Source organism: Pangasianodon hypophthalmus, chromosome 12 (genome assembly GCF_027358585.1).
Source record: "Pangasianodon hypophthalmus isolate fPanHyp1 chromosome 12, fPanHyp1.pri, whole genome shotgun sequence".
Classification (NCBI taxonomy): Eukaryota; Metazoa; Chordata; class Actinopteri; order Siluriformes; family Pangasiidae; genus Pangasianodon; species Pangasianodon hypophthalmus.
The window spans coordinates 781,273-796,272 of NC_069721.1; the positions used below are offsets into that span (position 1 = coordinate 781,273).

The window sequence follows — 15,000 nt, forward strand, 5'->3', positions numbered from 1 at the left end:
ATACTTCTATATAACTACTGTATATTAACTATACTGTATATAACTATACTATATATAACTGTATATAACTATACTGTATATAACTATACTGTATATAACTATACTTTATACTATAACTATAACTTTATATAACTATACTGTATATAACTATACTGTATATAACTATACTATATATAACTATACTGTATATAACTTATACTATATATAACTAACTATATATAACTATACTTTATATAACTTACTTATACTATACTGTATATAACTTATACTATATATAACTATACTGTATATAACTATACTGTATATAACTATACTGTATATAACTATACTTAAATACTGTATATAACTATACTATATATAACTATACTGTATATAACTATACTTGTATATAAACTATACCTGTATATAACTATACTGTATATAACTATACTATATATAACTATACTATATATAACTATACTGTATATAACTATACTATATATAACTATACTTTATACTATACTATATATAACTATACTATATATACTATACTATATATAACTATACTGTATATAACTATACTATATATAACTATACTGTATATAACTATACTGTATATAACTATACTATATATAACTATACTGTATATAACTACTGTAATAACTATACTGTATATAACTATACTATATATAACTATACTGTATATAACTATACTATATATAACTATACTGTATATAACTATAAGTATATACTATACTGTATATAACTATACTGTATATAACTATACTATATATAACTACTGTATATAACTATCTGTATATAACTATACTGTATATAACTATACTATAACTATATATAACTACTGTATATAACTATACTATATATAACTATACTACGTATATAACTATACTATAACTATACTATAACTATACTGTATATAACTATACTGTATATAACTATACTATATATAACTATACTGTATATAACTATACTATATATAACTATACTGTATATAACTATACTATATATAACTATACTATATATAACTATACTGTATATAACTATACTGTATATAACTATACTATATATAACTATACTGTATATAACTATACTGATATATAACTATACTGTATATAACTATACTGTATATAACTATACTGTATATAACTATACTGTATATACTATACTACTGTATATAACTATACTTTATATAACTATACTATATATAACTATACTGTATATAACTATACTATATATAACTATACTGTATATAACTATACTTATATAACTATACTATATAACTATACTGTATATAACTATACTATATATAACTATACTGTATATAACTATACTGTATATAACTATACTGTATATAACTATACTATATATAACTATACTATATATAACTATACTGTATATAACTATACTGTATATAACTATACTGTATATAACTATACTTTTATATAACTATACTGTATATAACTATACTATACTATAACTATACTGTATATAACTATACTATATATAACTATATAACTATTATATAACTATAACTATATATTAACTATACTGTATATAACTATACTATATAACTATACTGTATATAACTATACTGTATATAACTATACTGTATATAACTATACTATATATAACTATACTGTATATAACTATACTATATATAACTATACTGTATATAACTATACTGTATATAACTATACTGTATATAACTATACTGTATATAACTATACTATATATAACTATACTGTATATAACTATACTATATATAACTATACTGTATATAACTATACTGTATATAACTATACTGTATATAACTATACTGTATATAACTATACTGTATATAACTATACTGTATATAACTATAACTTACTGTATATAACTATACTATATATAACTATACTTATATAACTATCCTGTATATAACTATACTGTATATAAACTATACTGTATATAACTATACTTTATAACTATACTGTATATAACTATACTGTATATAACTATACTGTATATAACTATACTATATATAACAATACTATATATAACTATACTATATATAACTATACTGTATATAACTATACTGTATATAACTATACTGTATATAACTATACTGTATATAACTATACTGTATATAAACTATACTATATATAACTATACTATATATACTATCTATATAACTATACTGTATATAACTATACTATATAACTCTGTATAAACTATACTGTATATAACTATACTATATATAACTATACTGTATATAACTATACTTATATAACTATACTGTATAACTATACTGTATATAACTATACTGTATATAACTATACTGTATATAACTATACTATATATAACATACTGTATATAACTACTGTATATAACTATACTATATATAACTATACTATATATAACTATACTGTATATAACTATACTGTATATAACTATACTATATATAACTATACTATATATAACTATACTGTATATAACTATACTATATATAACTATACTGTATATAACTATACTGTATATAACTATACTGTATATAACTATACTGTATATAACTATACTGTATATAACTATACTGTATATAACTATACTGTATCTAACTAACTATATAACTATACTGTATATAACTATACTGTATATAACTATACTGTATATAACTATACTGTATATAACTATACTATATATAACTATACTGTATATAACTATACTGTATATAACTATACTGTATATAACTATACTGTATATAACTATACTGTATATAACTATACTATATATAACTATACTAAATATAACTATACTGTATATAACTATACTATATATAACTATACTGTATATAACTATACTATATATAACTATACTTTATATAACATACTGTATATAACTATACTGTATATAACTATACTGTATATAACTATACTATAACTATACTGTATATAACTATACTGTATATAACTAACTATACTATACTGTATATAACTATACTGTATATACTATACTATATATAACTATACTATATATAACTATACTGTATATAACTATACTGTATATAACTATACTGTATATAACTATACTGTATATAACTAAACTGTATATAACTATACTGTATATAACTATACTATATATAACTATACTGTATATAACTATACTGTATATAACTATACTGTATATAACTATACTGTATATAACTATACTATATAACTATACTGTATATAACATACTATATATAACTATACTGTATATAACTATACTATATATAACTATACTGTATATAACTATACTGTATATAACTATACATATATACTATACTGTATATAACTATACTATATATAACTATACTGTATATAACTATACTGTATATAACTATACTATATATAACTATACTGTATATAACTATACTGTATATAACTATACTGTATATAACTATACTATTATAACTACTGTATATAACTATACTGTAATAACTATACTGTATATAACTATACTGTATATAACTATACTATATAACTAGTATATAACTATACTGTATATAACTATACTGTATATAACTATACTATATATAACTATACTGTATATAACTATACTGTATATAACTATACTATATATAACTATACTGTATATAACTATACTGTATATAACTATACTATATATAACTATACTGTATATAACTATACTATATATAACTATACTGTATATAACTATACTGTATATAACTATACTATATATAACTATACTGTATAAACTAACTATATATAACTATACTGTATATAACTATACTGTATATAACTATACTGATATAACTACTGTATATAACTATACTGTATATAACTATACTGTATATAACTATACTATATATAACTATACTGTATATAACCTATACTGTATATAACTATACTGATATATAACTATACTGTATATAACTATACTGTATATAACTATACTATATATAACTATACTATATAACTATACTGTATATACTATACTATATATGACTATACTGTATATAACTATACTGTATATAACTATACTCTATATAACTATACTGTATATAACTATACTGTATATAACTATACGTATATATAACTATACTGTATATAACTATACTATATATAACTATACTGTATATAACTATACTGTATATAACTATACTATATACTACTGTATAACTATATAACTATACTGTATATAACTATACTGTATATAACTATACTATATATAACTATACTGTATATAACTATACTGTATATAAACTATACTATATATAACTACTGTATATACTATCTCTGTATAACTACTATATATGACTATACTATATAACTACTGTATGACTACTATATAGACTATACTGTATATAACTATACTGTATATAACTATACTATATATAACTATACTGTATTATAACTATACTGTATATAACTATACTATATATAACTATACTGTATATAACTATACTGTATATAACTATACTGTATATAACTATACTGTATATAACTATACTGTATATAACTATACTATATATAACTATACTGTATATAACTATACTGTATATAACTATACTATATATAACTATACTGTATATAACTATACTGTATATAACTATACTATATATAACTATACTGTATATAACTATACTGTATATAACTATACTGTATATAACTATACTGTATATAACTATACTGTATATAACTATACTGTATATAACTATACTGTATATAACTATACTGTATATAACTATACTATATATAACTATACTGTATATAACTATACTGTATATAACTATACTGTATATAACTATACTGTATATAACTATACTGTATATAACTATACTGTATATAACTATACTGTATATAACTATACTAGTATATAACTATACTGTATATAACTATACTGTATATAACTATACTGTATATAACTATACTGTATATAACTATACTGTATATAACTATACTGTATATAACTATACTGTATATAACTATACTGTATATAACTATACTATATATAACTATACTGTATATAACTATACTATATATAACTATACTGTATATAACTATACTGTATATAACTATACTGTATATAACTATACTGTATATAACTATACTGTATATAACTATACTGTATATAACTATACTGTATATAACTATACTGTATATAACTATACTGTATATAACTATACTGTATATAACTATACTGTATATAACTATACTGTATATAACTATACTGTATATAACTATACTGTATATAACTATACTGTATATAACTATACTATATATAACTATACTGTATATAACTATACTGTATATAACTATACTATATATGACTATACTATATATGACTATACTGTATATAACTATACTGTATATAACTATACTGTATATAACTATACTGTATATAACTATACTATATATAACTATACTGTATATAACTATACTATATATAACTATACTGTATATAACTATACTATATATAACTATACTATATATAACTATACTATATATAACTATACTATATATGACTATACTATATATAACTATACTGTATATAACTATACTGTATATAACTATACTATATATAACTATACTGTATATAACTATACTGTATATAACTATACTATATATAACTATACTGTATATAACTATACTGTATATAACTATACTATATATAACTACTGTATATAACTATACTGTATATAACTATACTATATATGACTATACTATATATGACTATACTGTATATAACTATACTGTATATAACTATACTGTATATAACTATACTATATATAACTATACTGTATATAACTATACTATATATAACTATACTGTATATAACTATACTATATATAACTATACTATATATAACTATACTATATATAACTATACTATATATAACTATACTATATATAACTATACTATATATGACTATACTATATATGACTATACTATATATGACTATACTGTATATGACTATACTGTATATGACTATACTGTATATAACTATACTGTATATAACTATACTGTATATAACTATACTATATATAACTATACTGTATATAACTATACTGTATATAACTATACTGTATATAACTATACTGTATATAACTATACTGTATATAACTATACTGTATATAACTATACTGTATATAACTATACTATATATAACTACTGTATATAACTATACTGTATATAACTATACTGTATATAACTATACTGTATATAACTATACTATATATAACTATACTGTATATAACTATACTGTATATAACTATACTATATATAACTATACTGTATATAACTATACTGTATATAACTATACTATATATAACTACTGTATATAACTATACTGTATATAACTATACTATATATAACTATACTATATATAACTATACTGTATATAACTATACTATATATAACTATACTGTATATAACTATACTGTATATAACTATACTATATATAACTATACTGTATATAACTATACTGTATATAACTATACTGTATATAACTATACTGTATATAACTATACTGTATATAACTATACTATATATAACTACTGTATATAACTATACTGTATATAACTATACTATATATAACTACTGTATATAACTATACTGTATATAACTATACTATATATAACTATACTGTATATAACTATACTATATATAACTACTGTATATAACTATACTGTATATAACTATCCTGTATATAACTATACTGTATATAACTATACTGTATATAACTATACTGTATATAACTATACTGTATATAACTATACTATATATAACTACTGTATATAACTATACTATATATAACTATACTGTATATAACTATACTGTATATAACTATACTATATATAACTATACTGTATATAACTATACTGTATATAACTATACTGTATATAACTATACTGTATATAACTATACTGTATATAACTATACTGTATATAACTATACTGTATATAACTATACTATATATAACTATACTGTATATAACTATACTATATATAACTATACTATATATAACTATACTGTATATAACTATACTGTATATAACTATACTATATATAACTACTGTATATAACTATACTATATATAACCGTAACGATGGGGACGCGCTGTACGGTGCGCTGTAACGGGGCGCTGTAACGGGGCGGAGACGCGCTGTACGATGCGCTGTAACGGGGCGGAGACGCGCTGTACGACGCACTGTAACGGCGCGGAGACGCGCTGTACGGTGCGCTGTAACGGCGCGGAGAGGCGCGTTACGGTGCGCTGTAACGGCGCGGAGACGCGCTGTACGGTGCGCTGTAACGGCGTGGAGACGCGCTGAACGATGCGCTGTAACGGCGTGGAGACGCGCTGAACGATGCGCTGTAACGGCGTGGAGACGCGCTGAACGATGCGCTGTAACGGCGTGGAGACGCGCTGAACGATGCGCTGTAACGGCGTGGAGACGCGCTGTACGGTGCGCTGTAACGGCGTGGAGACGCGCTGAACGATGCGCTGTAACGGCGTGGAGACGCGCTGAACGGTGCGCTGTAACGGCGTGGAGACGCGCTGTACGGTGCGCTGTAACGGCGTGGAGACGCGCTGTACGGTGCGCTTTAACGGCGTGGAGACGCGCTGTACGATGCCCTGTAACGGCGTGGAGACGCGCTGAACGATGCGCTGTAACGGCGTGGAGACGCGCTGTACGATGCGCTGTAACGGGGCGCTGTAACGGCGCGGAGACGCGCTGTACGGTGCGCTGTAACGGCGCGCTGTAACGGCGCGCTGTAACGGCGCGGAGACGTGCTGTACGGTGCGCTTTAACGGCGTGGAGACGCGCTGAACGATGCGCTGTAACGGCGTGGAGACGCGCTGAACGATGCGCTGTAACGGCGCGGAGACGCGCTGTACGATGCCCTGTAACGGCGTGTAGACGTGCTGTACGGTGCGCTTTAACGGCGTGGAGACGCGCTGTACGATGCCCTGTAACGGCGTGGAGACGCGCTGAACGATGCGCTGTAAAGGCGTGGAGACGCGCTGTACGATGCCCTGTAACGGCGTGGAGACGCGCTGTACGATGCGCTTTAACGGCGTGGAGACGCGCTGAACGATGCGCTTTAACGGCGTGGAGACGCGCTGAACGATGCGCTGTAACGGCGTGGAGACGCGCTGTACGATGCGCTGTAACGGCGCGCTGTAACGGCGCGGAGACGTGCTGTACGGTGCGCTTTAACGGCGTGGAGACGCGCTGAACGATGCGCTGTAACGGCGTGGAGACGCGCTGTACGATGCGCTGTAACGGCGTGGAGACGCGCTGTACGATGCGCTGTAACGGCGTGGAGACGCGCTGTACGGTGCGCTGTAACGGCGTGGAGACGCGCTGAACGGTGCGCTGTAAAGGCGTGGAGACGCGCTGTACGATGCCCTGTAACGGCGTGGAGACGTGCTGTACGCTGCGCTGTAACGGCGTGGAGACGCGCTGTACGATGCGCTGTAACGGCGTGGAGACGCGCTGTACGATGCCCTGTAACGGCGTGGAGACGCGCTGAACGATGCGCTGTAACGGCGTGGAGACGCGCTGAACGATGCGCTGTAACGGCGTGGAGACGCGCTGAACGATGCGCTGTAACGGCGTGGAGACGCGCTGAACGATGCGCTGTAACGGCGTGGAGACGCGCTGAACGATGCGCTGTAACGGCGTGGAGACGCGCTGTACGGTGCGCTGTAACGGCGTGGAGACGCGCTGTACGATGCGCTGTAACGGCGTGGAGACGCGCTGTACGATGCGCTGTAACGGCGTGGAGACGCGCTGTACGGTGCGCTGTAACGGCGTGGAGACGTGCTGTACGGTGCGCTTTAACGGCGTGGAGACGCGCTGTACGATGCCCTGTAACGGCGTGGAGACGCGCTGAACGATGCGCTGTAACGGCGTGGAGACGCGCTGTACGATGCGCTGTAACGGGGCGCTGTAACGGCGCGGAGACGCGCTGTACGGTGCGCTGTAACGGCGCGCTGTAACGGCGCGCTGTAACGGCGCGGAGACGTGCTGTACGGTGCGCTTTAACGGCGTGGAGACGCGCTGAACGATGCGCTGTAACGGCGTGGAGACGCGCTGAACGATGCGCTGTAACGGCGCGGAGACGCGCTGTACGATGCCCTGTAACGGCGTGTAGACGTGCTGTACGGTGCGCTTTAACGGCGTGGAGACGCGCTGTACGATGCCCTGTAACGGCGTGGAGACGCGCTGAACGATGCGCTGTAAAGGCGTGGAGACGCGCTGTACGATGCCCTGTAACGGCGTGGAGACGCGCTGTACGATGCGCTTTAACGGCGTGGAGACGCGCTGAACGATGCGCTTTAACGGCGTGGAGACGCGCTGAACGATGCGCTGTAACGGCGTGGAGACGCGCTGTACGATGCGCTGTAACGGCGCGCTGTAACGGCGCGGAGACGTGCTGTACGGTGCGCTTTAACGGCGTGGAGACGCGCTGAACGATGCGCTGTAACGGCGTGGAGACGCGCTGTACGATGCGCTGTAACGGCGTGGAGACGCGCTGTACGATGCGCTGTAACGGCGTGGAGACGCGCTGTACGGTGCGCTGTAACGGCGTGGAGACGCGCTGAACGGTGCGCTGTAAAGGCGTGGAGACGCGCTGTACGATGCCCTGTAACGGCGTGGAGACGTGCTGTACGCTGCGCTGTAACGGCGTGGAGACGCGCTGTACGATGCGCTGTAACGGCGTGGAGACGCGCTGTACGATGCGCTGTAACGGCGTGGAGACGCGCTGTACGATGCGCTGTAACGGCGCGGAGACGCGCTGTACGGTGCGCTGTAACGGCGTGGAGACGCGCTGTACGGTGCGCTGTAAAGGCGTGGAGACGCGCTGTACGATGCGCTGTAACGGCGCGGAGACGCTCTGTACGATGCGCTGTAACGGCGCGGAGACGCTCTGTACGGTGCGCTGTAACGGCGTGGAGACGCGCTGTACGATGCGCTGTAACGGCGTGGAGACGCGCTGTACGATGCGCTGTAAAGGCGTGGAGACGCGCTGTACGATGCGCTGTAACGGCGTGGAGACGCGCTGTACAACGCGCTGTAAAGGCGTGGAGACGCGCTGTACAACGCGCTGTAAAGGCGTGGAGACGCGCTGTACGACGCGCTGTAAAGGCGCGGAGACGCTCTGTACGACGCGCTGTAAAGGCGCGGAGACGCGCTGTACGACGCGCTGTAAAGGCGTGGAGACGCGCTGTACGACGCGCTGTAAAGGCGTGGAGACGCGCTGTACGGTGCGCTGTAACGGCGTGGAGACGCGCTGTACGGTGCGCTGTAAAGGCGCGGAGACGCGCTGTACGGTGCGCTGTAAAGGCGCGGAGACGCGCTGTACGGTGCGCTGTAAAGGCGCGGAGACGCGCTGTACGGTGCGCTGTAACGGCGCGGAGACGCGCTGTACGGTGCGCTGTAACGGCGCGGAGACGCGCTGTACGATGCGCTGTAACGGCGCGGAGACGCGCTGTACGATGCGCTGTAATGGCGCGGAGACGCTCTGTACGATGCGCTGTAAAGGCGTGGAAACGCGCTGTACGATGCGCTGTAATGGCGTGGGGACGCGCTGTACGATGCGCTGTAAAGGCGTGGAAACGCGCTGTACGATGCGCTGTAAAGGCGTGGGGACGCGCTGTACGATGCGCTGTAAAGGCGTTGAGACGCGCTGTACGATGCGCTGTAATGGCGCAGAGACGCACTGTACGATGCGCTGTAACGGCGTTGAGACGTGCTGTACGATGCGCTGTAACGGCGTGGAGACGCGCTGTACGATGCGCTGTAACGGCGTGGAGACGCGCTGTACGATGCGCTGTAATGGCGCAGAGACGCTCTGTACGATGCCCTGTAACGGCGCGGAGACGCGCTGTACGATGCGCGGTAACGGCGCGGAGACGCGCTGAACGATGCGCTGTAACGGCGCGGGGACGCGCTGTACGATGCCCTGTAACGGCGCGGAGACGCGCTGTACGATGCGCTGTAAAGGCGTGGGGACGCGCTGTACGATGCCCTGTAACGGCGTGGAGACGCGCTGTACGATTCGCTGACGGTGTTTAGACCGTGTGCGATGTGTTCCGTATGTTCCATAAGACTGTTTCACCTGCATCTCTATATCATGATGTACAGGTCGAGTGGAAAACCTTTATATCTACAGAATAAAAGCAGGGTCTAATAAATGAAATAAATGTTTAATAATGCGTGTAAAGCTAGATCCCCCGAGTCAGATATAGAGTTAAACAGGTGATCAGACTCGACCCTGACACACCTGACACACCTGACACACCTGAGACACCTGGGACACCTGGGACACGATCTGTTCAGGTCTTTAGACTTTATGACGTACGTCACCGCCACACAGGCGAGTCTTTACGTCTCTACCTTCTCTGCTGTCTGTGTTTGGTCTCTGACAGTCTGGATTTGATGAGCGAACCCGTCTCGACCCGCTGTGATCACCAGTTCTGCAAGTGAGTCACACTTTCATTTATATTTATTTTATAAAACTTATTTACTCGTGGATTTGTTATAATAAAGTAGAGATTGTGAGAAGTTTACCAACTCACTTTCATTTTTAAGTTTGTGAGAATCTCGTAAATCTATTATTATTATTATTATTATTATTATTATTATTATTATTATTTTATATCATTTATTTATTTATTTATTTATTCTATTAAGCTTCTAACACTGTATCTATGAAGCGCAAACACCTACAATATAATATTAATTTATTAAAATATGCAGTTGAATTTTACTCTAAAATACTTACTTACAAATATTTATTTAAAATTATTTATTTATACTTATTTTGCATTTATTTATGTATTTATTTGTGACACTGTTATAACGAAGTAAAGTTTATTTTCCAACCCAATTAGATCTTTAACAACTAACCTTGTGAGAGTTTCTAATATATTTATTACAAATATAATAAAAGCTTTTACACATTTCTTATAGAGCTATTATTATTATTATTATTATTATTATTATTATTATTATTATTATTTAAATAATATTGATATTTAGCAGTAGAGGTCAAGTACCAGTGTGGTGATGTCGTTAATTTAACGAAATTGTAAATTTATTTATTTATAATATATTTATTTTTCTGTTTTAAAAATATATAGTTGCTCATTTAAGATTATAATTTATATGATTTTTATTTTTTAAAATTTATTTATTTATTTGTTTGTTTGTTTATAAATAAATTAGGTTTATATTTATTAGTTTTCTATTTATTAAGAAAATTGAATGGCTATTTTTTCCTAATTCAACATTATAACACAATAAATAAATAAATAAATAAATAAATAAATAAGTAAGTAAATAAAAGTGTGTTAAATGAAATGGTTGTATCAGTGTGAACTGTTGTGCGTTAAAACTCTTCAGATTCTGCATGACCAAGCTGCTGGAAAGGAATAAGAGAAAAGAGACGAGCTGCCCCGTGTGCAAGACGAAGGTCACCAAGAGGTTGTATATTTATAGATTATAAATATTAATACTTAAACATATATATTATACATTTATATTTATACGTATAGAGATTATAATCTTGCGTTTATTATATTTGTTCGGAGGCCCGATTGGTCCGTTACGCTGTCACTGGTGTCTAATAGCAGACGCTCATCTGAAGGAAAAAAGTGTGTTAAACTGTGATAGTTAATATTTAACTGTATTTATAATGCGCAGTTCTGTAGCTCCTGTGATGAGCTCTGTGTGTGTGTGTGTGTGTGTGTGTGTGTGTGTGTGTGTGTGTGTGTGTGTGTAAAACAGGAGTCTGCAGGAAAGTCCAGGCTTCCAGAAACTGGTGGAAGGTCTCCAGAATTTAGTTCGTTCTTACGAATTTGATACGCGCACAAACTGTGAGTGTGTTTATAAAATGTTTACACATACTGTAGAAAAAACCTTAAAATAAAATGGATGGAAGTGCGTTCCAGATACTGATACTGATAGAATATATATAAGTGTATGTGTGTGTGTGTGTGTGTGTGTTCCTAGATTTGACTGGATTGCCACAGAGGAGACAGGGCGCTAGGTGAGAGTCACACTGCCACCCCTTTTTTTTTTTTTTTTTTTTTTTTTTTTTTAATTAAAATGCCGCACTAATGACTCCGAGGTTTCGCCATACTTCGTTTTTTTTCCACGATTCTTCGGTTAGTGTTGAGACGGAGTCGAGAGATCAGCAGGGCAGCGGAGAGAACACGACCTCAGAGGGCGAAGTGACGGAGAAAGAAGCGACTCTTTCCTCCACAGCAGCAGGTGAGACGATTATAAAGTCAGTATAAACAGTATGTTATAGTTACAGTACAGTGCATGTATTCTACATTGTGTTTATCGCATTATAAAATACGAGTGAAAGCAAATGTGAAAAACTTTCTTGTGTCCTGGAAGATTCAGTGTTAACGATATCGGGTTACACGAGTATTACACCATGAATTTACCGTGCTGTTTTAACCCTCGTCTCGACGTTGACGTTAGCAGTGCTAGTTATCGTCTGTTTTTAACTCTCTTACAGCTAAAGATGCTTTCGCAAAACTCATGTGTTTCGAGGATTCATGTCCTGCCACTTCAGAACAGGATTGCTTAGACAGAAGTCCTGGAGATGTGCCACAAAAATCGAGAATAAACGCTGCAGATCGTGAAGAAGCTCCACCGAGAGCAGAAGCCAGTGACTCGCAGACGCAGCAGGATGTCACTCCAGATGACGGGAGACGTTCCCGCAGGAGATCTAAGCGCCTCTGTTTGGAGCCAGACAGAATTATGGATAAAAGACAGAAGAAGAGTGTGCAGAAGGTGTCCGAGTGGTTGCTGAAGATTTCTCCGACTTCTGACACACAAACCGGAAGCAACACGGAAGGAGATCTTCCGAATTTGACAGACAGCGATGCTGAAAAAGAGAGTACAGCTTCACGTGCGTCGACGGAGATTAACGCTTCTGATAAAGATAAAGATAAAGCTGACGCGAGTCCGGAAAGGGAAGTGCCTTGTCGAGGTCTGGAAGAGCGAGTGTTCGGAGCTGTGTATAAACGCGAGCGCAAAGTTGTCAAGACCACCAAAGTCACCAAAAGTTTCTCTCCTGAAAGAGAGATCGCGCCTGTCGTTCCATCCGGAAATTTATCGGAAAAGGATGAAAAGATCAAGATGCCTCAGAGGAGGTCAAGCCGTAAGTTGACTCCAGCTGACTTTATCAGGAAGACGTCAAATGAAGATAAAGAAGATGGAGTGAATCAAGAGGAAGTTGATGAAGGACGCAAACAAGAAAACAGCAGCGAGCCGTTAAAGTCCTCAGGTGAGCAGGAAAAGGTGGTGCAGATTGGTCCTGATGATGAAAACGCTGAAAATACAGAAGAAAGTCCAGCATTTGAGGTGCCATTGAAGAAACAAGGGAGGAGATCAAAGATGCAGGAGATTTGGCAAGATGTGGATCGTGACTTGACGGAGAAAGAAAACAACACGGACATCAAGAAAGATCGGAAGAGACGGATCACTAGGAGCAGCCGTGACACTGCAAAATCTGACGATTTGGAAAAATGCAAAAGTGCCAAATATTCCAAGTCCCTTGCTCTAGTCAGTGCTGGAACGGAGATTGTTGATTTGAGGGAGAACGTTCCGGGTAATCCCAAACTAATCGAGGCAGAAGTTAATATTGAAAGTTACCCTAGTAGCGCAGAGCCGAAGTCTCCTGATGCTCGGAAAACCAGACGAAGCTCAAGGCTGCAGGAGTTCACCGCGGAAGTTCAGGGTCTTCCGAGAAGAAGACGGTCTAAACAAGCTCTTCCAAAACCGGCTGACGGACCTGAACATAATACATCCACTAACCTGGATGAGCCACGATCAGCGAAGACTGATCATGTTGGTGCAGGTCAGCCTTCACAGAGTGAGAAACCAGAACGGTCTGTGAGGAGAAACGGTTGTGTTTACAACGATGACTTTGAAAACATTGAAATCGTGCAGTCAGGCGAGGATGCAGCTGCTCCTAAGTGTGTATCCGAG

General features: G+C 35.8%; 1 protein-coding gene across 2 annotated transcripts in view; it reads left to right on the forward strand.

Annotated features, from left to right (window-relative positions):
- The window catches only part of LOC113535268 (BRCA1 DNA repair associated), a 40,718-nt gene that overhangs the window by 2,798 nt on the left and 22,920 nt on the right, over positions 1-15,000 (forward strand). For both annotated transcript variants that reach the window (XM_053238545.1, XM_053238546.1), the window contains exons 3-8: positions 11,421-11,474; positions 12,397-12,477; positions 12,781-12,869; positions 13,006-13,042; positions 13,166-13,266; positions 13,523-15,000. The exon at positions 13,523-15,000 is cut by the window's right edge and continues 1,372 nt beyond it. In XM_053238545.1, coding sequence (XP_053094520.1) covers positions 11,421-11,474; positions 12,397-12,477; positions 12,781-12,869; positions 13,006-13,042; positions 13,166-13,266; positions 13,523-15,000 — 1,840 coding nt within the window. The remainder of the gene's footprint in view (positions 1-11,420; positions 11,475-12,396; positions 12,478-12,780; positions 12,870-13,005; positions 13,043-13,165; positions 13,267-13,522) is intronic.